A 22,750-nucleotide genomic window follows, 5' to 3' on the forward strand; every position below is an offset into this window, starting at 1 on the left:
TAATAAGTTGGCGGTGAAATATGTATACACATATTTACAATTGAAATTTGTTTGCAAATTTTTATATTTAAAGTTCTTCATTTTATTAGTGCCAATTTACAAAATAACTTATTCAAACTTAAATGTACTCTATACTTATACAAAATAAGTATATCAACTCACAAATATACATATTTCAGAGCACATACACGTTGGCTTTTATATTAGCTCAAAACGTAAAAGTGTTCACGGTCGTGGCACAATTTGCAGTTATACTATATACTACATATACATATATTTATGTATATATATTTAAACGATTTGCGTTATAAACTTTTCTTCATTTTTTATTTTAAAAATATCCAACAATTATTTTTAGGTCACTCTATAGACTCTATCAAATATCAATTCTTATCTTATTAAAAACTAGTTGTTGTTTTTTATTTGAAACTTTTAGGGACACTTTTTACATGCGGCTCTATTGGGTCTTAAGGACATGAATATGTTTCTTCTTACACACTAAAATTAGCGACAGTCAATATACCCAAATAATTTGAGAGTTTCGGGAAGAATCAATACCACACTAGCATAACACTAGCTACTATCAAGTGATATACTATTCGTTTTCGACTTGCGTCGTTTCTTGGTAGGCGTTGTAAACAAATCGTCTAATTCTTCCTTTTTAATTTGTGTTGCATTCAATAATTCACCATTTATCTTTTTCGTTTTACTTTTCACTTTAGCTTTGTCAGTTTTAGTATTTTCTTGTTCTACACTATCGGCTTGTTTACGTTTCTTTTTCTCCGATGAAGGCTCCTTTTTGATAGGTGTTGGTGTGGTAACTGGCACCACACTTTCGCTAGCTTTTCTCTTTCTTTTACTGGAATTAGCTTTATCTTTTTTCTTGTTTGTTTTCGTTGGAGTGCATTCCTCTTCCGAATCCTTTTCTTGCTTGATTAGATTTACTAATTCGTCTAGCTCTTGATTATCACGCGACTCAATGCCGGAATCTATGTTGCTATCTGCACTTTCCGGTTCAACCTTTATAAATTTATGCTGCAAATAATAAATTTATAATCAATAATATTAAGAAATAAAAAGTGGTAAGGTCCAAATTTTTTAAATTTTCCACTTACCGTAATATTATCGCCACTGGCTGTCACAAGATCACCTTCAATGTACGGGAAGACATTTTGTAAATTGAAATTTTTTATGCGAAATTGCACCGTGTCATCCATTTTGAACTCCTCCTTATTGAGCTTTGCTGCAAACCTAATGCTCACATTGAAAACTCTGTAAATGATTACACCGATATGATGGTTACCAATGTGTTTCACCACACCGCTCAATATCGCACCAGCGATTGGACAGAACACATAGCAATCGGCGTTCACGTCAACATGTATACGTGGATCATCTGCTCGCAAGGCAGCTGATTTGCTCAACACTTTGATATTCTTTATGTCCAAGACAATGCCTTCGAGACTGTCATCATAGTAGCCAACTTTGCGTCGCATTATATGAGCACTGAGCGCATGTTTAAAATCGGCAAGGCAATATGGACCTAATGATATATGTAAATTGGAATTTATTTTACGCACACAAGAACCTTCTTGTTTTGTATAAGATTCCAACTCTTTTATGCTATATTTCACATATTCTTGTAGTCTTTTTGCCATTTTTTATTTTATTTCATAAAATCTATCATAAAATATATACTAAATTCTAAATATTAGCCACAAGCACATTGAATTTGATTCCAACCAAAATCCAACCTCGTCAAATGTCAAATCAAAGTTTCGTGACACTGAACGTACGCTGAGAGTAAATTAAACGCTGAACAGCCTCTTTCAGCATTGAACTTATATGAGTGAACAATATGAACTATTAACAGCTAATAATTTGAAAAACTTTAATTTTTTTAAATAAATATTGCATTTGTTGTAAAAATGCAAACTATTAAAATCTTACCACGGGTTATTATAACATCGTGGCATACACATGTGGCAGCATTGCGGCGAATTCGCAAATCGCCATCTCAGCTGATGCCGATTTACTATTGTATTACAATTTGCTTACATTTGTAAAACTTGTTGTTTTTCAGGTAACACTGCAATTTTAAACAAAACAAGTAAAAGTTGTGCATTCAATTACGTTCGCAACGTGTCCGTTAAGGGTGACCGTCGGAAATTGTAAATTTCTTTCTAGTCCTTTCGTACAACACTAATACCATTACTTAGCGCTATATTAGTAGCTTATCTTATGTGAATATGTTTATCTAACAATAAAATCACAAAAAGCCGAATGAAACAAATATTTTAAGTATTTAATTGATAACGTTGATATAGTTGGAATAGGCACATCGATAACTAATAATGGTATCCGCAGCGCATAAACGTTTGATTATTGTGTTTACACTTGTGCTCGTCTTCCTTTTTGTCCGCTATATGCTCTTCCATGGCGCCATACTGGCTGTAAGTATATATGAATATATTACAATAATTATCAAAAGTTTAACGACATAAAATGTGTAATTTATTTCCGCCTCATTTAAACTAATAGCCACTACCAGAGCCCAAACGCTCTCCAGGTGCACCCGTGTTGGTGTCGGTGTACTATGAAGCATTGTGTGGTGATTCAAAGCATTTCATAATCAAACAATTACTGCCGGCATTTAGACAAGCTGCACCACTTATGGATATAGAATTGATACCCTATGGCAAGGCACAAACATTTATAAATTCCGATGGTGGTTATCGTTTTGAATGCCAACATGGCAATGTCGAATGCGAGGGTAACATGTATCATGCCTGTGTGATTGAAGCCGTTGAAAATCCACAAACTCGCCTCAATATGGTTGCATGTATGATACGTGATAATCGAAATCCTAAGGAGGCTATGCTTAAGGTAACTAAATAAACTGATCTAACTATATTTGTAAAGATCTTATAACTTTTGTCACCCGGCACTGCTTTGTAAGTATAGGTGCAATAAAGTGCTTTGCATGTTTATACGGTAAGAAAGCGTGCAATTATATTCATGTAAAACAAAACAATGAATGAATGATATTCACACGCTAACTTCACAACAGCTGCTGACTTATTTGCAATCGTCTGAGCACAAAAAACGCATGCATGCATATTTTTATTTTGTATACGGAATATATTGTGTGCCAAAACAAATGTTTATATATTTACAAAGCTTTTTTGTCATTATTTTTTTGATTTATGTAACATTTTCTTACAGTGTGCCCGTCAACATAGCGTTGAAGACACTGATCTCATACAAAAATGCTTCAGCAGTGATCATGCTGGAGAATTGCTAAAGCTTAACGGCGACGCCACACATGCACTGCGACCGCCAGTTAGTTTTATACCCACTATCACACTGGATGGTGATCAACATCGTCAGCCAGCCATTTTAAAAGACTTGTTGGCTGAAGTATGCCGAATTATTGGCGATCCACAGAAAGTCAAAGAATATTGCGTTACATAGAAAGAACATTGGACGTTTGCCAAATGGCGAAAGATGTATGAAAAAGCAACACAGCACATATGAACAACAAGTCATCCACTTGCGTGTAGCCCGTAACAAATGCATTTTTAATACTTATCATTTTGAATATTTTACCGCATGAAGTTTTTAAATTAAGCTAAAAATTTATATATATGTATGTATTTATAAAGCATTTATGAAGTAAGCACAAAATGAAAACTATGTATTTTTTAAACAACTTTTAAATGATATTACTTACTTTTTATTATGGCGTTTGTAAAATCATTATTGTTGTTGTAAATACAGCTGTAAAAACATTTGCTTGCCAAATGCCTCAATCCACCTAACATACAAGTATTTTGTCTGATTAATGAAAAAATTCCTAAAAATCTTAAAATATAAGTAAATATAACAAATCAGCCAATAGGAAATGTCACATTGATATGAATAGTGTTTACCATATGATAACAAAATTATCTGAAGTACGTGACATATTTTTTTCTTGTGGTGACTCTCGTAATTCGCATTTGCTGTTGCAAAAAAATACACTATGCACACTTACTCCTTTTAAGTACACACTTTATTTGCAATTATAAAACCCGCCTCAAGTTCTTTGTAGTGTTGATATTGCTTTTTTACAAAATTGGTCACTTTACAACATATCCGCGAATTTATATAATTTGTTGACTTGTAGGCAACAACACAACGCACAACAATTTCTTTATAAATTGTACAACAAATGTACACAAGTTTATGCTTAAACTTCACTAACTAATAACAATCTCGTTTGGCGTAATATTAATATATATGTTTTCATTGAGTACACACGCTTTATCAATTGGCTTGTCAGCATCTGCGTTGCTATCTTTCAGCACTAAAGCAAAACGCTTCATAAGACAACTTTTGGCATCACACAAACTTAGCGCTAGATCCAACTTAACCTCTTCCTCCGCCGGCAGCAAAGCGGCATTGCGATCAAATTGCAAATTCATTACACCATTAGTTATTTGGCCTGAAGTCGCTGACGCTTTCAAACCCGGTGTAGCACTTTTTAGTGTCCAACGTTGTGGTGCCGCCTCAGTGAACTTCAATTCGTTAGTTAAATTGATATTTACATGCAACTTCAATTGTACACAGCTACGCAATGGCACACTTTTGAGCAATTGCAAGCCGCTGCTAAGTGCTGAATCGGTTTCCGTGTCACTGGTGGCGGCCGCAATTGCATTGAAGTCTAGTTTGAAGGTTTTCGCGTTAAGTGTTTTCATATCTACCAATTGTATGCGGTGATTATTGGTGTCAGCGATGTAAAGCAATTGGCCGCTGGCATCGAAACACAAGCCCGCGGGTTCATTAAATTGTAATGGCGCACCACTTTCGTCTTTAATCAACAGTGTTTCTATACAACTTGAGGCGGTGTCTATTACTTTGATTTTGTGATTATAGGTATCGGCAACAAATATTTTATCAGTTGCACTGTTATAGGTGACAGCAAGCGGATGCTGTAACTTTGCATTATACTGTTTGCCATCGATGTCACCGAATGCAAATAAATTCTGAAATGCAAATGATAAATAAATATTAAATATAGATTAATTAAATATTTTCCACTTACTAATGGATTACGGTCACCGCCTACAACCGGCATTACTTTGCCATCCACCATCGACACTTTACGTATGCTGGAACTCTCACTGTCCGCAATGTAGAGAAAATTTTTGCCCAAAGCTAAGCCAGAGGGTTGTGCGAATGCGGCATTTTGTGGATATGAATTATTGCGATTCTCCTCCATGCCATTACCGATAATTGCTACACATGCACGTGGATCTAACTGTCGGTATTTCCACCAAATGATACCTTCCGGAAAGTAACCCCAAATTTGATGAGTGCCAGCCATAGCCACTAAAACAATCGCTTTTTCAGGTACATTACGTTCATCTAAGTGGAATGACATATCCATGTCGCGCATACGGAACGCAGCTATGTCCCAAGGCGATGAGATGGCTTGTAGTGGACCCAATTTACCGCCCACACGATCATTACCCTGTTGTCCCGTGCCGGCAAGGGTTTCGACACGACGCGCACTCAATGTTATTTGGCGTAAAGCATGATTTTCTGTATCGGCGACAATTAAAACGTCATCATCAAGAAAATCCAGACCTTGTGGTGAGTTAAATCGTGCCGTCGCAAAATCACCATCCACGAAACCAGCCGTGCAGCCACCTATGCGTTGACGCACTACACCAGCGCTATCAAAAATTAAAACACGATGATTGCCGGCATCAGCAACAGCAAATTGTCCATTTTCGCTACGCGCAATTTTTGCCGGAAAACGTAAGTTTGACGCTGGCACCGCATCGGTGGACAATTTCAGCGGTAGCGCAGAGTTATCAATTTCACCCTTTGCTTTGTAATGACGTAATGCCTGCTCGGTAAAGCTTTGTAGAAAAGCGCCATGTCCTTCACCCATCAGTAGTAACATTGGCGCACCGCTGGGACTCAGCACCAGTAAAGATGGCCAACAACGTATGCCGATTGCGCGCCATAACGTCATGTGCGCATCGTTCACGATGGGGTGTGTAATACCGTAACGTTGTACTGCAGAGAGTATGTTCGCACCATCTTTTTCATTTTCGAATTTGGGACTATGCACACCGATCACAACAAGACCACTTTCGGGTGGATAGAGTTCTTCGAGCGCATGCAACTCTGGCAAAATGTGCATACAATTGATGCAACAGTAGGTAAAGAAATCGAGCACAACTAGCTTGCCATGCAGTGACTTCAAAGGTAATGGCCGTGTAACATTGAACCAATCTAGATCTGAGAATATTTTAAACAATAGTATTCACATAAAAGATGGTGAAACAATTAATGAAAAACCTGCTTGAAATTCAATCTTCATATTTTTCACAGGTGCTAGCGCAGCGTCTGCATCCCAACGACATAGGAAATCAGCAAAGACTTTAGCTTTCTCTGTGCCATCTTTGGCACGGCGAAAACGCCCTTGCAATTCCTCAGTAGTGTAGGCCAATATATCCATAGGATCCAATGGTTCCGTATCCATTATAGCTCCTCGCAACTGCTTGTGAAATATTGCTAAATGACCAATGCAGCCGCCCAAAAATCTTTTAAATGGCGAAGCAATTTTGATTGGTGAAATAATTGAAACACTGATTATGTACAAAAATATAGTAAATTTAGGCGATGATGAAAGTCAGTAAATGTTGCCACATCTGACAAATTTATGTAAAGCGAAAAGCAGAAATAGTTGGGAAGGAAAAACAATTGATTGAGTTGTCCGGTAACTTTGTAGAATTAGGGAAAGAATGTGAAGCCCGCAACACTTTTGAACGGGAAAGATTTAGCGACGGAAGTCATTACGAAATGGTGTAAGCGGAAGGAGGTGTGCGGAAATTGCTAAAATTGGTAAGTCAACATAATAATGTCAACTCTTATGTGGTTACAAATAAATGGTTTAAATATTTGATGGATAAGTTGATAATTAAGTCGTGCTGTATTTATACATATAAAAAACATTATCCACGGTAGCCCTCATTTTTCTGCAAGAGTTCATATTATCTGCGCTGCAAAATGTTTGCTACAGTCTTGGAAACGGAAGTGAATCTATGGAATAAATTATTAAGGTAAATTTTGTTTATTTAATCATACATATATATGTATGTACATAAATTAAAAAGTGCTGAATTTTCCCATATGCGCTTGTTATTTATAACCTAACTTCGCTCAAACAGACTATTCACAAAATGGCGGCATGTTAATAACTGTCAGACGCTAACGTATTAGAAACAAAAACAAGAGCTGTGGTAGACATTGTGCAATTGTACCACTATTTTATATGTTTCGTTTTGACATACATAGTCAAAAAAGTGATTTTTGGAAATTAGACAAAATGTAAGAATATAATTATACATATTGAAGTCTACACAGTAAGTAAGTAAGCACGCGATCTCCGCCGGCAATAAAAACACGAGACCGTCCAGTTCGCAGTTTTGGTCGCTTTTGACCTGCAGCAATTGTATTTTTGTTCAGGTCAAAAACTTGTTTTGTTTTTTAATTTTTTAGAGCGGCATTTGGGGTTGGAAATTATTATTTAATTTCTCAATCCAATCCTTAGAATCAGAAATGGAAGTCCTTAGCGAACAGCAATCTTCTTTTAAACAAAAAATGGCGGTTTCTCCACTATCCAACAAAATTAAAATGCAGTTGCCTTGATCCGAAGATATTTATATATTTTATTGTATAAAATAAAGGAACATCATAATTTGTTAAAGTGTGTACTTAAAATTGATAGTTTTTTACACTTGCCTTTTGAAGTGTGTGCCGTTATTGATACAAACATTTAATAAGTTTTACGTAAAATATATAGTAATTGTGTGCTAATAATGTTAAAATATTTATATATATGTATTATATATATACATATGTGTAAATATGTTATATTTATTTATATACTTTCTGTGTGTTAAATATTCTTTCTTTTTTCATAACTTCATAAATGTATATTCTGTATAGAAAGTCCTTAAATATTTTATTTCATTATTATGTTCATTTTGTTTTTTTTTTTAAGATTAAGAGAGAGAGACATATGTCAAGATTGTTTTTTTGTTTTTTCATTTTGTGGGAGAGCAAAAAAAGGTAGATTTTGCTTTTTATTGCTTTCCATTAACAATTATCTATGTATATATGTATATTGTATTGTTTTTATGTTTTTTAACGATTCTACATACTTTTCGGTGTGCGTGGGTACATAACGTAAATTCACTTTTTTGCCATAGTTAATTAATTAGATATAATGTAAAAGTGATTATGAATGACACTTAAATGACAATAGTTGAACAACAGCGAAGACAATCAAAAAAATATATATTTATTTTTATATAGTTAAAAATTTTGCTTGTTTTTTTATTTGTGTATTTATAAAGGCCCGAACAAGTTGACAGCTGGATGGTCGTCGGCAGTGTTGCCCAAAAATTGAGCATACAGTTCCTTGTAACGATCCAATGACAGACCACCGCGTTTCCTGTCGTCGTCCTGTTTTTAAATGCAAAGAAAATAATAATAAGGAATAAATAATAAAAATAAAAGATTATAAGCAAAAATAATTTATTCAAAAAATTATTTTAAATTTTTAAATTTCAATTATATCAATTTGTTACAATATAACGTTAAGCTAATATTGCTAAAAGTTATTTATTAAAAAAATTAATTTTAAAAATAATTTTTTCAAAAATAATTTAAAAAAATTAATTTAATTATATGTAATTTTAACATTATAACTATACTAATAAATAAAAATAGTTAATTAAAAATCATTTGTTCAAATTTAACTATAAAAAAATATTATTTTATTTAAATTTAACTTTAACATTATAAAGTATACTAGTAAATAAAATATTGTTAAAAAATAAGTTATTCAAACACTAATTTAAAAAAACATTTTTAACTTACATTTTTTTAAATTTTAATTATTATATTAAAAAATAAAAAATAATTGTATTTAAATTTAAAAAGAAATTAAAAATTGCATTAAAATATTTTAAAACAATTTAGGAACGACAAATGAAAATAGTTTATTTTAACAAAATACTTTTTTCAAAAAAATATACTTTTTAAAGACTATTTTAAAATTAAAAAAAAAATTATTTTGATTTTTAAATGTTAATATTATAAAGGTATACTCTATAAATATATAATCAAAAATAGTTTAAAAAAGTTTTCATGAAATTAAATTTAATTTCATAAAAGTATACTACTAAAAAATAAAAATATATATGAGTATATTAATTATATATTTTTAATAAAAAAAAAAATAAATAATTAATCTTTAATTAAAAAATTAATATTTTAAATTAATTTAATTTTTAACTTTAAATAATTTTTTTTTTTAATTAAATTACTCTTTTAAGAGTATAAAGATTTTAATTAATAGAAATAGTTAATTAAAAATAATTCATTAAGCAAATTAATTTTTTTATTAAATTAGGCTAATTATTAAATGACTTACATTTAATAGAGTCTCGAATGCTTTATCGATTGGTGCAACATCATCGATAGCTATTCTGGTAATGCAGTTATAACGGTATTCCTCAACACCCACAATACCGTCACTATTGATGTCTAGGATTTTGAAATTGGCTTCAATAAATGCCCTCATTGCCTGTAGTAGAGAAGAGTGAAAAAATTAAATGTTTGTTTTTAATAATTAATTATATTTCTAGCTGAAAGTACTGTAAATTTTAGCTCTCTGCTAAAGGATCTTAATTTGTTCAAATAAGTAAAAGTTCGATATCATTCAGTTAGGGTCGTTTTTTGAATGTCTGGTAAACAGCCATCTGTCTGTTAACTTCTAGTTAAATAAAGGTTTTTTACTGAAAGAAGGAGTCTTGGTTATACTAACTAGAACTTAACTGTCAGATCAAACATTGAGAAAACGCAGCTAAGTTCTTGTTAAAAAAAATGTTCTTTACCGAAAGTAGGAGTCTTGGCTAAGTTAACCAGAACTTAACTGACAGATGGCTGCTAACCAAACATTGAGAAAGCGGCCCTAAATTGATATTCTACATGACTAGACTATTTATCGACATAAATTTATCATCTTACATAATTCAGAATTTTACTCTAATTATGTGACTGTTTCCTAGTTCAAAATATTTGAAGGAGTTTTAACCCCTTCTGAACTTCAAAAAATCAATTTTCTTTTCAGAGTTGGTGAGGAAAATTTCTCCGAAAAGGCTGGTCAACTTGAAATTTTAACACGATCTTCTAAGATATATTTGTTAGGCCACGATCGAAGGAATAAGATTTCTTCTAATTTATATTTGTTAGGCCATGATCGAAGGAACAAGGTTTTCGATTATAAATTGAATTTTTCATGCCCATCTGAAGTGCAAATTTCTGTCTCAGTGAAAAACACTTTTTTAGGAAGCCGGAATTTTGTCAAAAATTTCAATTTTTTCTAGTTCTTCGATCAATACCTGTATTCCTCTATATTAACATTATTCTCTTTTTGTTTTAGATTTTTATACGTATTCATAAATCACTGAAAACGCTTACCTGGGGGAATTCGTCGTATTTCTTGCCAACGCAAGTTTTTCGTACGGCTTCTTTGAATTCGGCATTTGAAATTTTACCGTCCTAAAGCAAAAAGACATTAAATAAATAATGTAAATTAAAACTGTAAACAAATGAAATATTTATGACGTTTATTTACTTTGTCATCATCAGCAATTTCTGAGATTTCATCCCACAAGTTCTTCATAAGTTTTTGATATTCTTCAATGCGGGCAGCACTGCAGTCGCCTTTGCCCTCCACAACGCATGCTCGTACAGCCATGCACTGGAAGTCATTTTGATCCAGATAGCCATTGTTGTCGATATCTAGAATGAAATAAAGAAAGTGGGAGTGATTAAGGGGTTATATACAGTCAGAATTTTCAAAAAAATTTTATTTTATTTTCTTAATGTACAAATATTTAAGAATGCACACAGAAAATTTCGTATCGTTCCGATGAATATTTTGAAAGTTACAGGGTTCTTCAGAGTGCTTGGAAGTGCATTCCAAACTTTAAACGTTTTTTCTCAAAATGATGTTTTCAAAGTCGGTGACCCACATTACTCGAAAAGGGCTAAACCGATAGTCTCAAATTTTAACGTGAGCTTCTTAAATATATTTTTTAGATTTTTTCTCACGATAAATATATATTAGATATAAATATATATTTTTTTATAAACAATTTAGGTTCGAAATTTTGGTCAAAAATCGATTTTTTATAAACCGCTATTTTGTCAAATCATTTTATTTTACTTATTCTTCCCATTAATTACTTGATTTAACACTACTTTAACGAAATCTGTTTGGTTTTCTAATTTCAGAGGATCCAGTTCAGAGATATAGTGTTCACCGCAAAACGTCTTTTTTGAGAGGAGCTTCGGAGATCAGCTGTAGTTCCTTTCCAAATAAATATTTTTACTAATACTAAGCATTAAAATGCAGTCAAAAGATACCATAATATGTGTACAAATTTTTGGATCTATCAGTTGGACTCTGTTGAATGGATTCATGACGAACCACACCACAGTAATCAAGGAAAACGATGGGCATCACTATGATTTTTACCAACTATGGTGGGGTTTTTTGACTTCGTGCCATTCGCTAGATTGTTGGACAGCTTCGACGTCATATTTATGAACCCACGTCACCAGTCATGATCCGTTTATTTGAAGGTATGAGCCTCAGGTACGTTATCAAGCATTTCTTTTGCGATCTCTACTCAACGTAATTTTTGCAAAGAATCGAATGCTTTGTTCCTCTCAAATAGATACATGTGTTCATGATATATTGGACTCTCCCACACACTTCTGCAACTTTTCTAAGGATTCCGTAGCCATAATTTCATCGGAAACACAGAAATTTATGCAAAATCGTAGTTAAATTTTTTTCCGACCTTGTCAAATATGATCAGATGGTATATACATTTAACGAACTCTGCGATTTGAGTGAGCTTTTGTGTGGAAAAATCTCTAACTTTAGTAGTCCTATGTGTTATTTACTTTTATAGAGTCTGAAATAGTATTCTGTGACCCTTTATTAATAATTTTTTGGGTCCCTTAGCACAAAAATTGGCATGAAGAGAATCTCCTCCCAAATTAATGATATATTTAATGGCAGCGATATATAGTACCTAGGCATAATACTGGACCCCAAATTAACCTTCTGATTACAAATCCAGCATGCAGCAGGAAATCGTCTCTTAGCAGAATAATGGCCAACATAGGAGGCCCCACACAAGAAAAGAGAAGACTCTTAATGACAAAAACTATAAGCGTCTTACTATACGGAGCAGAGATTTGGGTAGATGTGCTAAAAAACAAAAACTGGCGTAAGGTATTGGCCAGAGTGTATTAGTCATAAGTGGTAAAGCTCGAATTGACCGAATAAAGAAAGAAACTATACTCGCATGGAAACGAAGATGGGAGAATAAGAGTCGCGGCAGTTGGTTTAGTGACCTGAAAATGGAATATACCGTTGCTATGACAGCGCCGTTCGCAACAGCTCGGACTGACGTATGGAACGACTTAGCGCATTTTACGTCAAGATCTTTAATTTAAAGCATACCAAAATACAGCTTGTGCAAGAATTGAAGCCGCTCGACCTTCCCAAGAAACATAGCTTCACTCTATGGGCTCTTGAAAAGTTCCAAGAAGATTCGACGTTTTCGAGCCAAATTTTGTTCAGCGATGAGCCCCATTTCTGACTCCAGGGGTATGTAAACAAGCAAAATTCTCACATTTTGGACAAAGAGTAGTTTGAAGAGATTGAAAAGCTGCCATTTCATTCAGAAAAAACAACGGGTTGGTGTGGTTTGTGTGCCGGTGGAATCATCGATTGGCCACCAAGGTCGTGTGATATCACACCGTTAGACTTTTTCCTGCGGATATATGTATATATTCAAAGTCCAATATCTATGCGGACAATCCCGTTTCGATTCAGACCTTGGAGCAAAACATTACGCGTGCCATTCGCCAGTTACCAGTCAAATTCTCGAACGAGTCATCGAAATTGGACTACACGAATGTACCATCTGAGACGTAGCCTCGGCCAACATTTGAAAGAGATAATCTCTAAAAAATAAATAACAAAGAATGTTCTTTCCAATGATAATAAACATTCCTCATTAAGTTTTAAATTTATGTGTTTTTTCTTAAAAAAAACAGGGAACTGAGAACGAAGATAGTTCTTCTTAATAGTAAACAAAAAATATTTAAAATAATTATATATAGTAACTGCAGCGAATATCACCCCTAAAATATAAAAATCTAATATTTCACAGAAATTATATACATACATATATATGTAATGTATAACACTTCGTAGTTGCTTGGTCCTTGCTGGTAATATGTCTGCAGCATTTATAAATAGCGCCTCTGCAGCACTAAAGCTATTGCACAGTGAATAGGAAAATTGTTGAGCGTTTGTCTATTCGTGTACAGTTACTATCAGCAGATCTGGGTACTTTAATTGCACGCACACAACCAAACAAACACTCAGCTAAGCGCTTAAGTGAAACAAGCGCGTGTGTGTGTGTAGCAAAAGCTTTCGCCCGCCAAAATGTATTTGTAGAACAGACCGAGCACACAAAAAGCTAAAACAACTGCACGCCCAGAAATTTATATGCTCTATTACTTTTAATTAAATTAATTTTAAATGTATAACATAAGTTGTATTTATCAATTTCCCGGTGCATAAAAAATCTTAGTCAACCGAATTCTTGCACTTGGGCGCAGACACACACGCTTATACCTACATATTATGTGATTGTGTATGTGTTTAGTTAAATATGTTTTGCTTGTTTGTGTGCGAATTGCTGGGTGCGTTTAACAACTTGTGAATTTTTGCAGATACTACAAATTTATATTCACACACAAACACATTTTTGCGCACACACTTGCACACTTACATATATACATATGTATATTGTACTATATAGAGAAGTAAATATTATTCTGATTGAAAGTGAAAGAAAATTTAATATTTTTGAGTAAATAAATTTACGATTACTAAATATCTCATATTCAATTTAATTTTTTTCTAAAATATTGATTTCTGCAAATTTTGCAAACATAACGGTAGACGGGTATTTTTATACTCTTGCAACATGTTGCTACTGAGTATAATAGTTTTGTTCATCTAACGGTTGTATGTATCACCTAAAACTAAGCGATATAGATATATGGTTATCAGAATGACGAGAAAAGTTGAAATCTGTGTGACTGTTTGTCTGTCCGTTCAAGAAGTAACTTGAGCAAAAATTTATATATCTTGAAGAAGCTTGCTATGCGCTTCCCTTAGTAAAAAAGTACGAGTTCGTAGATGGACGTTATCGTACCAAATTATAAATTACCATATCTAAACACTAAATTAAGATATAAAACTCTAATGGCATAGGGGATCGCAATTGCAAAGGGCATCTGTGGGCAAAACATTTTGAAAAAGCGGGCGTGACGCCACCCTCTCATAAAATGTAATGTGTCTACATAACACCTAAATCACTAAAGCTACAACAATCAAATTCGCCTAGCGCAAATATTATAAGAACTCCTATCGACAGTGTGAAAATGGATGAAATCGGATGGTAACCCCATTCACTCCCCATATAACGGTACTGTTGTAAATTACTAAAAGTGCGATAAATATGAATAACTAAATACGCCACTGACATTAAATTCAGAGAGAATCCTTTCCTGATAGTATTATGTCTGTGTACTACAAATGGGTAGAATTGGGTCAGTACTTTCCTTAGCCTCCATATACCTAATACAATATAAAGGTTTTCGAACTTTCACGAGACTTTATACCATATATATTTGAAATGATTTTCTATTGGGTTTAAAGTGGAAGCACTTATACTGACTAATGAGAAGAAATAAAGCATCTTTTATGAAGATATTTATCTTGATTTTTATCAGTCTGTTTGTATGACAGCTATATGATATAGTGATGCGATATCAGCGGTTCCGACAAATAAGCAGCTTCTTGAAGATAAAAGGAAATATGCAAAGTTTTGGATCGGTATCTCAAAAACAGTTTGTCACGCTGATCACTTATCTTCTTCTTTACTGGCGTAGACACCGTTCACGCGGTTATAGCTGAGTTAACAACAGCGCGCCAGTCGCTTCTCCTTTTTGCTATGTGGCGCTAATTGGAAATTCGAAGCCAGGCTCTCTCTTTTCCTCCTAGTCTTTCGAACGGAGTAGAGGTCTTCCTCTTCCTCTGCTTTCCCCGGCGGCTACTGCGTCGAATACTTTCAGAGCTGGAGTATTTTCATCCATTCAGACTACATGACCTAGCCAGCACAGCCGCTGTCTTTTAATTCGCTGAACTATGTCAATGGCGTCTCATACAGCTCATCGTCCATCGACTGTGGTATTCACCGTGGTAAACGCGTAAAGGACCACAAATCTTTCGGAGAGCTTTTCTCTCGAAAACTCGTAACGTCTACTCATCAGATGTTGTCATCGTCCATGCCTCTGCATCATATAGCTGGATGGGAATAATGAGGGACTTATAAAGTTTGGTTTTTGTTCGTCGAGAGAGGACTTCACTTCTCAATTGCCTACTCAGTCCGTAGTAGCACCTGTTGGCAAGAGTTATTCCGAGTTGGATTTCGAGGCTGACATTATTGTTGATGTTGATGCTGGTTCCAAGATAGACGAAATTTTATACTACTTCGAAATTACGATTGTTAACAATGACATAGGAGCCTAGTTTGCTTCGCTTCCTCATCCATTCTGAAGAAAGCAGAACTAACGGCGCGGGTGTTGAGACCAATGATATCGATGTCATTGGCGTACGCCAGCAGCGCCGGTGAGAAAACACATCACAAACAATAACCCAGAAGCTTTAGTAAGTTTTTTGATTCAACTGAGTTAAACGAAATGTTGTAATAACAGAGAGGGCACAGTAGACCATAAGTTTCTTAAATCTATTAATATATTGGACCTGCACTGTCAAGCATTGGACGCCAATAGCAGAATAATTGTGTTCCATTAGGACAACGCCAGACCATACACATCGATACTGACTCGTTAGAAGCTCTAGGCGCTTGATTAGGAGGTTCTTCTGTATCCAGCTTATAGTCAGGACCTTCTTCTTTATTGGCATAGACACCACTTACGCGGTTATAACCGGACCGGCCTCGGCACCGAGTAAACTACCTATTCCTGTCTAAAGCGAATGATTTTGCTGATAAAAAATCGTATCAACAGAAACTTGTGAAAATCGACTTTCCTGGTTATTTGCCAATATGGAAGAGCGTTTCTACAAGAGTTTATGTATGAAGTAACCTTCAAAATGGATGGGTCACCCTGTATATGAAATGATTTACAGTTCACTACATAGCTGAAACAAAACTAGGAAACTAATTGTAGCTTAATAACATAATCTTTTTCCGGGTCCCGTTTTGTCACACCATTGCGGTACATCTTCCTATCAACAAAATTTTAAAATTACAGAACTTCTTCGGTGTTTCGTTAAAATTAAGAAGATACTTGTGTATGTTTTGTCCGATGTAGGGAGTAAAGTTTTATACGACGACATTGACATAGTTCAGCGAGTTAAGAGACAGCGGCTAAGCTGGCTAGGTCATATCGTCCGAATGGACGAAAACACTCCAACTCTGAGAGTATTCGATGCAGAACCCGCCGGTGGAAGCAGAGGAACAGGAAGACATCCACTCATTTGGGAAGATCAGGTGGAGAAGGACTTGGCTTCACTTGGAATATCCAACTAGCACCAAACAGCGAAAGGAAAGATTGACGCGCTTTTATAAACTCGGCTATAACCTCGTAAGCGGTGTCTAGAAGAAGAAGGGTAAAGTTTAGCGGACATAAATAGATTCTACATTTTTTTACGATTTTTAAGATTTCAAGTGCCGTCGGCTGATCTCGACATGAACCACTGAGCGTATTTATGACAATTCATCAATTTATGTTGTCAACACGGCAACATTCCTCAAAACTATCTAGTGGAAAACAACAACATAACATATATGGTTATGTGATTAATCTCTTACTCTTGATTCTCGTCTTCGGTGCCTCGGAGTTAGTCAATATTAAATTTAATATACATTGCCTTAAGTTGAGAACTGATATTTACCACAAGCAAGCAATGAGTTTTCAAGTTTTTCACAGGTATCTCAGGTATGCAGATTTCAGCTAATATATTTTTTAGACTTTGTTTATTTGATGTCTTTTCCTTTAGTAACAAAATGTAGTCGAAGTAAATAAAATCTGTGTTGGTCGTAGATCAAGAAGAAGAAGAAGCATGGCGCGGTTCCCTAAATTTCGCTGCAAAGTCATATACTACTTAGTATTTACTACTTCCTCACAGACAGACATGTACAAACAAACATATGTATGCATGCAAGTGTGTATATGCGGTCGATAGCAGAGTAGGTGCTAGCATGTGCGTATTGATATATAAAATTTCGTTGAAAATTTTTGGCGAAAACTGCTTACATTAACGAAACACATTAATTTCAAAACAATATTTATATCAGCACATAAATTTTCGCCAGAATCGGTTCGAATGTAAATTGTGCATTGTTACAGGTGTGGGGTTAAACTATTCAAACGGTTTTTTTTTTTTTTTGATTTTTGAGTTTTGTTTTTTGTTGCTGCACATATGCGCATACTTAATTACACTATAGTAAATAGTTGCTGCTAATGAAAGATTATGATGTACCGCAGATGTGCAGTCCATATATCCACATGTCTACATATACTATATATGTATATGTACATATGTATATTATTGTATATTATTTATTAAACAAGTATACTGGTGATGTACGCTTTGCTATGAAGTGTCTAAATTCATACAAATTAACTTTGCCTGTTTATTTATGTGTCATTTGTTAATTATTAACTATTTTGTAAAATTTTCTTTGCACACTTACCATACATATACCGTACAACAAAGTCTACACGGTTATCCCAGGAGTATGACATTTTTTTTGTTTTTTGTCGGTGGTTTTTTATATCACACACAATCTAAAATAGTTATAATGAAATACAAAAAAAAAGTTTTAACACTTTAAATAAAAAAAATATTTCTTTCTATTAAAAATGTATTTTCACATTTGAAAGCTGCGTTACTGAAAAATTAGTCTTTTGTATGTTTATTTTAATTCTTTTTAAATTTCTTTAATTTTTAATATCTTTTGCATGCATATCACTAAAAAAAAATTAAATATTAAATGCAGCTATGTAATTATTTTGATTATTTTTTTTATTTTTTAGAATTTTATTTATATTTTTCTTAAACTTTATTGTTTATTATTTATTTTTATTTGAAAGTTATTTTTTAATTATTTAATTTTTTATTTTGTTTATCATTTTTAATTGCTATTATGCGCATTTATTTATTTATTTTTAATGTACTTTGTTTTTATTTTTTAGAAAATTCTGTTAAAATTTTTTAAAAAGTTTTTTTGTTAGTTTCCGAATTCGAAATTTATATTTATTTAATTTTTTATTTTATAAATTATTTTTAATTATTATTAAATGCAACTATTTATTTATTTTTTATTTTTTTATTTTTGTTTTTTTTTTAATTTTTTATAATCTTCATAAATTTTATTTTTGATTTTCTAAATAAAAAATTATATTTATTTTAATCAATTTATGTATTTTTGTTGATTTTTGTTTTTATTATTGGGAAATAAAAATTTATATTTATTTAATTTTATATTTCATAGATTATTATAGCTTATTTTTTACTATTATTATGCATCCATTTATTTATTTTTGTTTTTATTTTTCGAAAACTCTTTTATAATATTCTTAAATTTTATTGTTGGTTTTCTAATTAAAAATTTATATTTATTTTGTTTTATTTTTTATAAATTATTTTTAATTATTATAATATTTATATATTTTATATTTTTATTGAGTTTTGTTTTTATTTTTTTTCGAAAATTGTCTTATTATTATTTTCGTAAATTTTTTTGTTGGGTTTCAAATTAAAAAATTTAATTTAATTTATTATATATGTACATATATATAGTTTATTTTATATTTAATATTTCATATTTAAGTATTAATTATTTGCACTTCTTATAACTTATTTAAACTAATAATTTCATTTAAATAAATTTATTTACACCTTAAAAAATTATTTGTATTTACTTGATTTTCTTTTTTACTTTACTGTCTTTTCAAATTATTGCCTCAAATTATTGTTAAGTAAAGTTATTTTTTTAATGTTTCGTAAAATTATTTCTAATCATATCAATTTATTTTATTTTTGAAATAAAAATTAATAATTATTTCAATTTATTTTATTTTTAAAATAAAAGTTTCCAATTCGTTTTAAATAAATTAGTTGTTCTTTTATAAATTTGATTATTAATTATTTATCTTTCTTTATTTTTAATTTCTTTTTAAATTAAGACTTTAAATTTTGTACTAAAAAAAATTTATAAGTTTAATTATTAAAATATTGTTTAATTGTTTAAATTTGTATGTCAAATATTATTTGTTTTTTTTATATAAAAAATGTATGCTATTTTTTATATAATCTTATGTAAATATTTCAGTTAAACTTTCCATCTTATAAGTAATATATATTTTTATTAATTCTTTTTTTTTTTTTTAATTTATTTTTTGAAAATTAAAAAGCTTTTATTCTGCTTTTATGAAATTCCCTGACATTTTTATTTTATTACAATTTTTTTTTTATTATTTATTTTTTATTTAGTTATATTTTTTAAGCAATTTCTATAATTTTTTAATAAAAGTTAATAATATCTTAATAAATTTAATAATGAAACCAAAAAAATTGCTATTAAAAAATTTAAAAATTATTATTGAATTTTTTGTTTTGTTTTTTGCTTTTGATATTTCTATCATTTTTTAATAAAAGTCAATAATTTTTTAATTAAGTTTCATAATTAAAGCAAAAAATTGTTTTTGATTTTTTTTTAATGTTTTGCTTTTGATATTTCAAATAATTATTTAAAAATAATTTAAAATTATTTAGTTTGTTTTTAACATTTGTTTTGAAATTTAAAGGGACATAACTTTTATGATATTATTTTATTTATTGATATATTTTATGTTTTTATTTTATTGTAATATTTTTTATGTATTTAGCTAAGCTGTATTTTTAATTAAATAATTTGTTTTTTTTTTATAAATATACATATGTATTATATGTAATTTTTTACTTATATTGTTAGCTAATATTTAATTTATTTTAGTCATATTGTTTTATTATTTTATTAATATTATATATGATTATTTTTTTCCATTTTTTGTGATTTTTTCATTTATTCATAATTTTATCAAATTGACTTCGACAAATTTTTAATAATTAGTCACGTAAAAATTTGTCGAAGTCAATTTGATAAAATTATGAATAAATAAATTGTCGTCATACTGTCTTATTTTATTTACAAATACATATTTTATATATAAATATTATTTTTAAATTTTTTGTGATTTTTTCATTTATTCATAATTTTTTCTAATTAACTTCCACCATTTTTGTTAATTATATGACATTTAATTCAATTTTATTTTATATATTTTTAGTTAATACTCCAACTTTTTTTTAAGAAAATTTACTTTCATTTTTAATTTTTTTTTTTAATTTTTGGCAGTTATTTTAATTATTTAATCATTTTATAATAACTTTAAATTTATTTCATTTCAATTTTCAAATATATTCTCCAACAACGTGTCAACTTAACAATTTTATTTAATTTATACTGTTGTTATATGTTATTAATAATTTTATTTTATACAACTTCTTTTTTATTATTTATATTTTTTGATTAATAATTTCTTTTTATGTTATTAAATTTCTTTTCTTTTCAATTGTGCTCAAATACAAAGTAAATCTTGCAGCTTCTTATTAGTTTAATTCACAATTTATTAGTATGGGGTTTTTTTCTCGCGCTCTACCTGAGTGCCGTTTCGCTTCTGATCGACTGAATGTATTGTGACTATCAAGTGAGCTTCAAAGCACCGCCAAACAATGCGAAATTTTCACTTGCCACATTTTCATACAACATTGCTGATGCTCGAATGCTTAGTAACAACAAATTCACAAAAATGTTTGTAAACATTCGATTCAGCTCGATACGATTAAATTGTTGTTGTTGTTGCTGCTGTTGTTATTATTATTACGACTATCGCCATTGTAGTATTTTAGTCAATTGTTACAATTACATGATGAAAATGTGTGTCGGTGTGTGTGTGGGTGCATGAAGCCGCCTTCGTAGACGCAAATGTGGCCAGCATCACCGATTCAGGGTCGTCATCATCTGTTTGCGCCCAAATACTACGTGTGTATGTATGTGTGTGTGCTGTGGTTAGTTGCCCATTTGCTGCGTTTGCTCAGCCGGCCAAAAGTGTCCGTCCGAACGTATAAATTTTCGCAAAGCAAAAACAGAAACAATAACAAAAACAAAAACAAATAAATAAACAAATTGCGCGATTTACAGTTACAGAGGTTGCCAGTTGCATGTTGCACACTCTTTTCTCAACATTGGCATCTGCCCGCACACGTGCATTTGCTGGCGTTTAAGTGTGTGTATGCACTTGTATGTACATATGTATGTATGTAGTTTAACATTTGGGATATTTTACTCAGCCAACTGTTAAGAATTGCAGATCACCGCCTATCACCGGGAAGGTTGAACGTTCTACTTTAAAATATCTTCTTTGAAAACATACACATATACACTTACATATACACCTACATACATTCATTGAACAATAGGTACATAGTTTCAGCAAAATATCATGAAAGCAGCATTTTTGAAACCACCTGCCAAAAATGCTGCATTTTCATATTTATGAGCATATTATTCGCTCAATAACTTTGAGATGCCACCACGCGCGCTATTTGTACACACACATCCACACATACAACTATAGTGTATTGTGAGCTATAAATGCCCGTGTCTGTTCGTACGAAAAACGGAAACGGAAATGATAAGTGTCGGTAATTTGCAATTAGTTTGGTATTTCGAAATATTTTTTTTACGATTTCTCTGCTTATTCTACAAGTCATAATTTCATCTCTTCTCTTATCGCTTTTTCAATATAACTGTAGAGCCATTCAGTATTTTCATATCTGACTTTTGGAATTTGGAATTTTTCGAACTTTGGTGTCTTTGCTTTTCCCCTGGCATCAGAAAATTTTCACAATCACTCTCTCAGCGCTGAATCCTGTGCGATTTCAATGTCTTCACCTCAGAGATTTCTAAATCATTTTTGGATTGATTATACTGGTTCGATTTGTATTTCTTAAAATGGCTGATAGAAATCACAAATCTTCCACGCAGCTTAGGCAGATGGTGTCGAACAAGAATGTAACCTCACCTCATGTGTGCGTATTGGCTAGTGTCCAGGCCTACCATGGCAGCGACATGAAGCTTGCTTAGAGCAAGTACTTCAAAGGACCTCTTACTTTTCACTTTAAGCCAGAAGGATTTCACAAAGAAATGACCAACCTCCCCGAGACAAATTCCGCCTTCTTGTAGCATTCTATACAGGGCATTGTAGGCTCAGGAAGCACTTGTTCTAAATGGGCATAGTCTCTTACGCAAACTACCACTTTTGCGACATGGAACAAAAAACTCTTGAACACATGAAGGCCCTAGGTTCCAATTACGTAGACAGGGACACATCAAGCAGGCTACTGGAATTGTTCAGAATACAGGACCTTTGTGACCATATGTGATGT

General features: G+C 31.9%; 4 protein-coding genes across 4 annotated transcripts; 1 reads left to right on the forward strand and 3 right to left on the reverse strand.

The window, feature by feature from the left end:
• Positions 1-305: 305 nt before the first annotated feature.
• LOC126753994 (DNA-directed RNA polymerase I subunit RPA43) lies at positions 306-1,772 on the reverse strand. The gene is made up of 2 exons (XM_050465812.1): positions 1,116-1,772; positions 306-1,035 (listed from the first exon to the last, which is right to left on the reverse strand). Exons 1-2 carry the CDS (start codon positions 1,656-1,658, stop codon positions 574-576), a joined length of 1,005 nt encoding a protein of 334 aa, XP_050321769.1. The 5' UTR covers positions 1,659-1,772; the 3' UTR covers positions 306-573.
• Positions 1,773-2,045: 273 nt separating this feature from the next.
• Positions 2,046-3,828, forward strand: LOC126753997 (gamma-interferon-inducible lysosomal thiol reductase). Its single transcript, XM_050465816.1, has 3 exons — positions 2,046-2,453; positions 2,542-2,886; positions 3,226-3,828. The coding sequence occupies exons 1-3, from the start codon at positions 2,355-2,357 to the stop codon at positions 3,472-3,474; spliced, it is 693 nt and encodes a 230-aa protein (XP_050321773.1). The 5' UTR covers positions 2,046-2,354; the 3' UTR covers positions 3,475-3,828.
• A 204-nt stretch (positions 3,829-4,032) lies between these two features.
• Positions 4,033-6,704, reverse strand: LOC126753985 (NHL repeat-containing protein 2). Its single transcript, XM_050465796.1, has 3 exons — positions 6,355-6,704; positions 5,087-6,294; positions 4,033-5,027 (listed from the first exon to the last, which is right to left on the reverse strand). Exons 1-3 carry the CDS (start codon positions 6,536-6,538, stop codon positions 4,242-4,244), a joined length of 2,178 nt encoding a protein of 725 aa, XP_050321753.1. The 5' UTR covers positions 6,539-6,704; the 3' UTR covers positions 4,033-4,241.
• Positions 6,705-7,703: 999 nt separating this feature from the next.
• LOC126753059 (sarcoplasmic calcium-binding protein, alpha chain) lies at positions 7,704-21,021 on the reverse strand. Its single transcript, XM_050464183.1, has 6 exons — positions 20,962-21,021; positions 17,952-18,045; positions 10,706-10,872; positions 10,549-10,629; positions 9,500-9,652; positions 7,704-8,526 (listed from the first exon to the last, which is right to left on the reverse strand). The coding sequence occupies exons 2-6, from the start codon at positions 18,001-18,003 to the stop codon at positions 8,410-8,412; spliced, it is 570 nt and encodes a 189-aa protein (XP_050320140.1). The 5' UTR covers positions 18,004-18,045; positions 20,962-21,021; the 3' UTR covers positions 7,704-8,409.
• Positions 21,022-22,750: the final 1,729 nt, after the last annotated feature.

The sequence above is a fragment of the Bactrocera neohumeralis genome, chromosome 3 (genome assembly GCF_024586455.1).
Source record: "Bactrocera neohumeralis isolate Rockhampton chromosome 3, APGP_CSIRO_Bneo_wtdbg2-racon-allhic-juicebox.fasta_v2, whole genome shotgun sequence".
Taxonomy (NCBI): Eukaryota; Metazoa; Arthropoda; class Insecta; order Diptera; family Tephritidae; genus Bactrocera; species Bactrocera neohumeralis.

Coding starts and splice junctions, on each gene's coding strand:
- LOC126753997 (XM_050465816.1), top strand. CDS start 2,355: ATGGTATCCGCAGCGCATAAACGTTTGATTATTGTGTTTACACTTGTG. Junction 2,454..2,541: donor TCCATGGCGCCATACTGGCT/GTAAGTATATAT, acceptor TTAAACTAATAG/CCACTACCAGAGCCCAAACG. Junction 2,887..3,225: donor CTAAGGAGGCTATGCTTAAG/GTAACTAAATAA, acceptor ATTTTCTTACAG/TGTGCCCGTCAACATAGCGT.
- LOC126753994 (XM_050465812.1), bottom strand. CDS start 1,658: ATGGCAAAAAGACTACAAGAATATGTGAAATATAGCATAAAAGAGTTG. Junction 1,036..1,115: donor CCAGTGGCGATAATATTACG/GTAAGTGGAAAA, acceptor TATTATTTGCAG/CATAAATTTATAAAGGTTGA.
- LOC126753059 (XM_050464183.1), bottom strand. CDS start 18,003: ATGTCATACTCCTGGGATAACCGTGTAGACTTTGTTGTACGGTATATG. Junction 10,873..17,951: donor TGTTGTACGGTATATGTATG/GTAAGTGTGCAA, acceptor ATTTCATTCTAG/ATATCGACAACAATGGCTAT. Junction 10,630..10,705: donor AAATTGCTGATGATGACAAA/GTAAATAAACGT, acceptor TTTTTGCTTTAG/GACGGTAAAATTTCAAATGC.
- LOC126753985 (XM_050465796.1), bottom strand. CDS start 6,538: ATGGATACGGAACCATTGGATCCTATGGATATATTGGCCTACACTACT. Junction 6,295..6,354: donor GAAGATTGAATTTCAAGCAG/GTTTTTCATTAA, acceptor AAATATTCTCAG/ATCTAGATTGGTTCAATGTT. Junction 5,028..5,086: donor GCGGTGACCGTAATCCATTA/GTAAGTGGAAAA, acceptor TTTGCATTTCAG/AATTTATTTGCATTCGGTGA.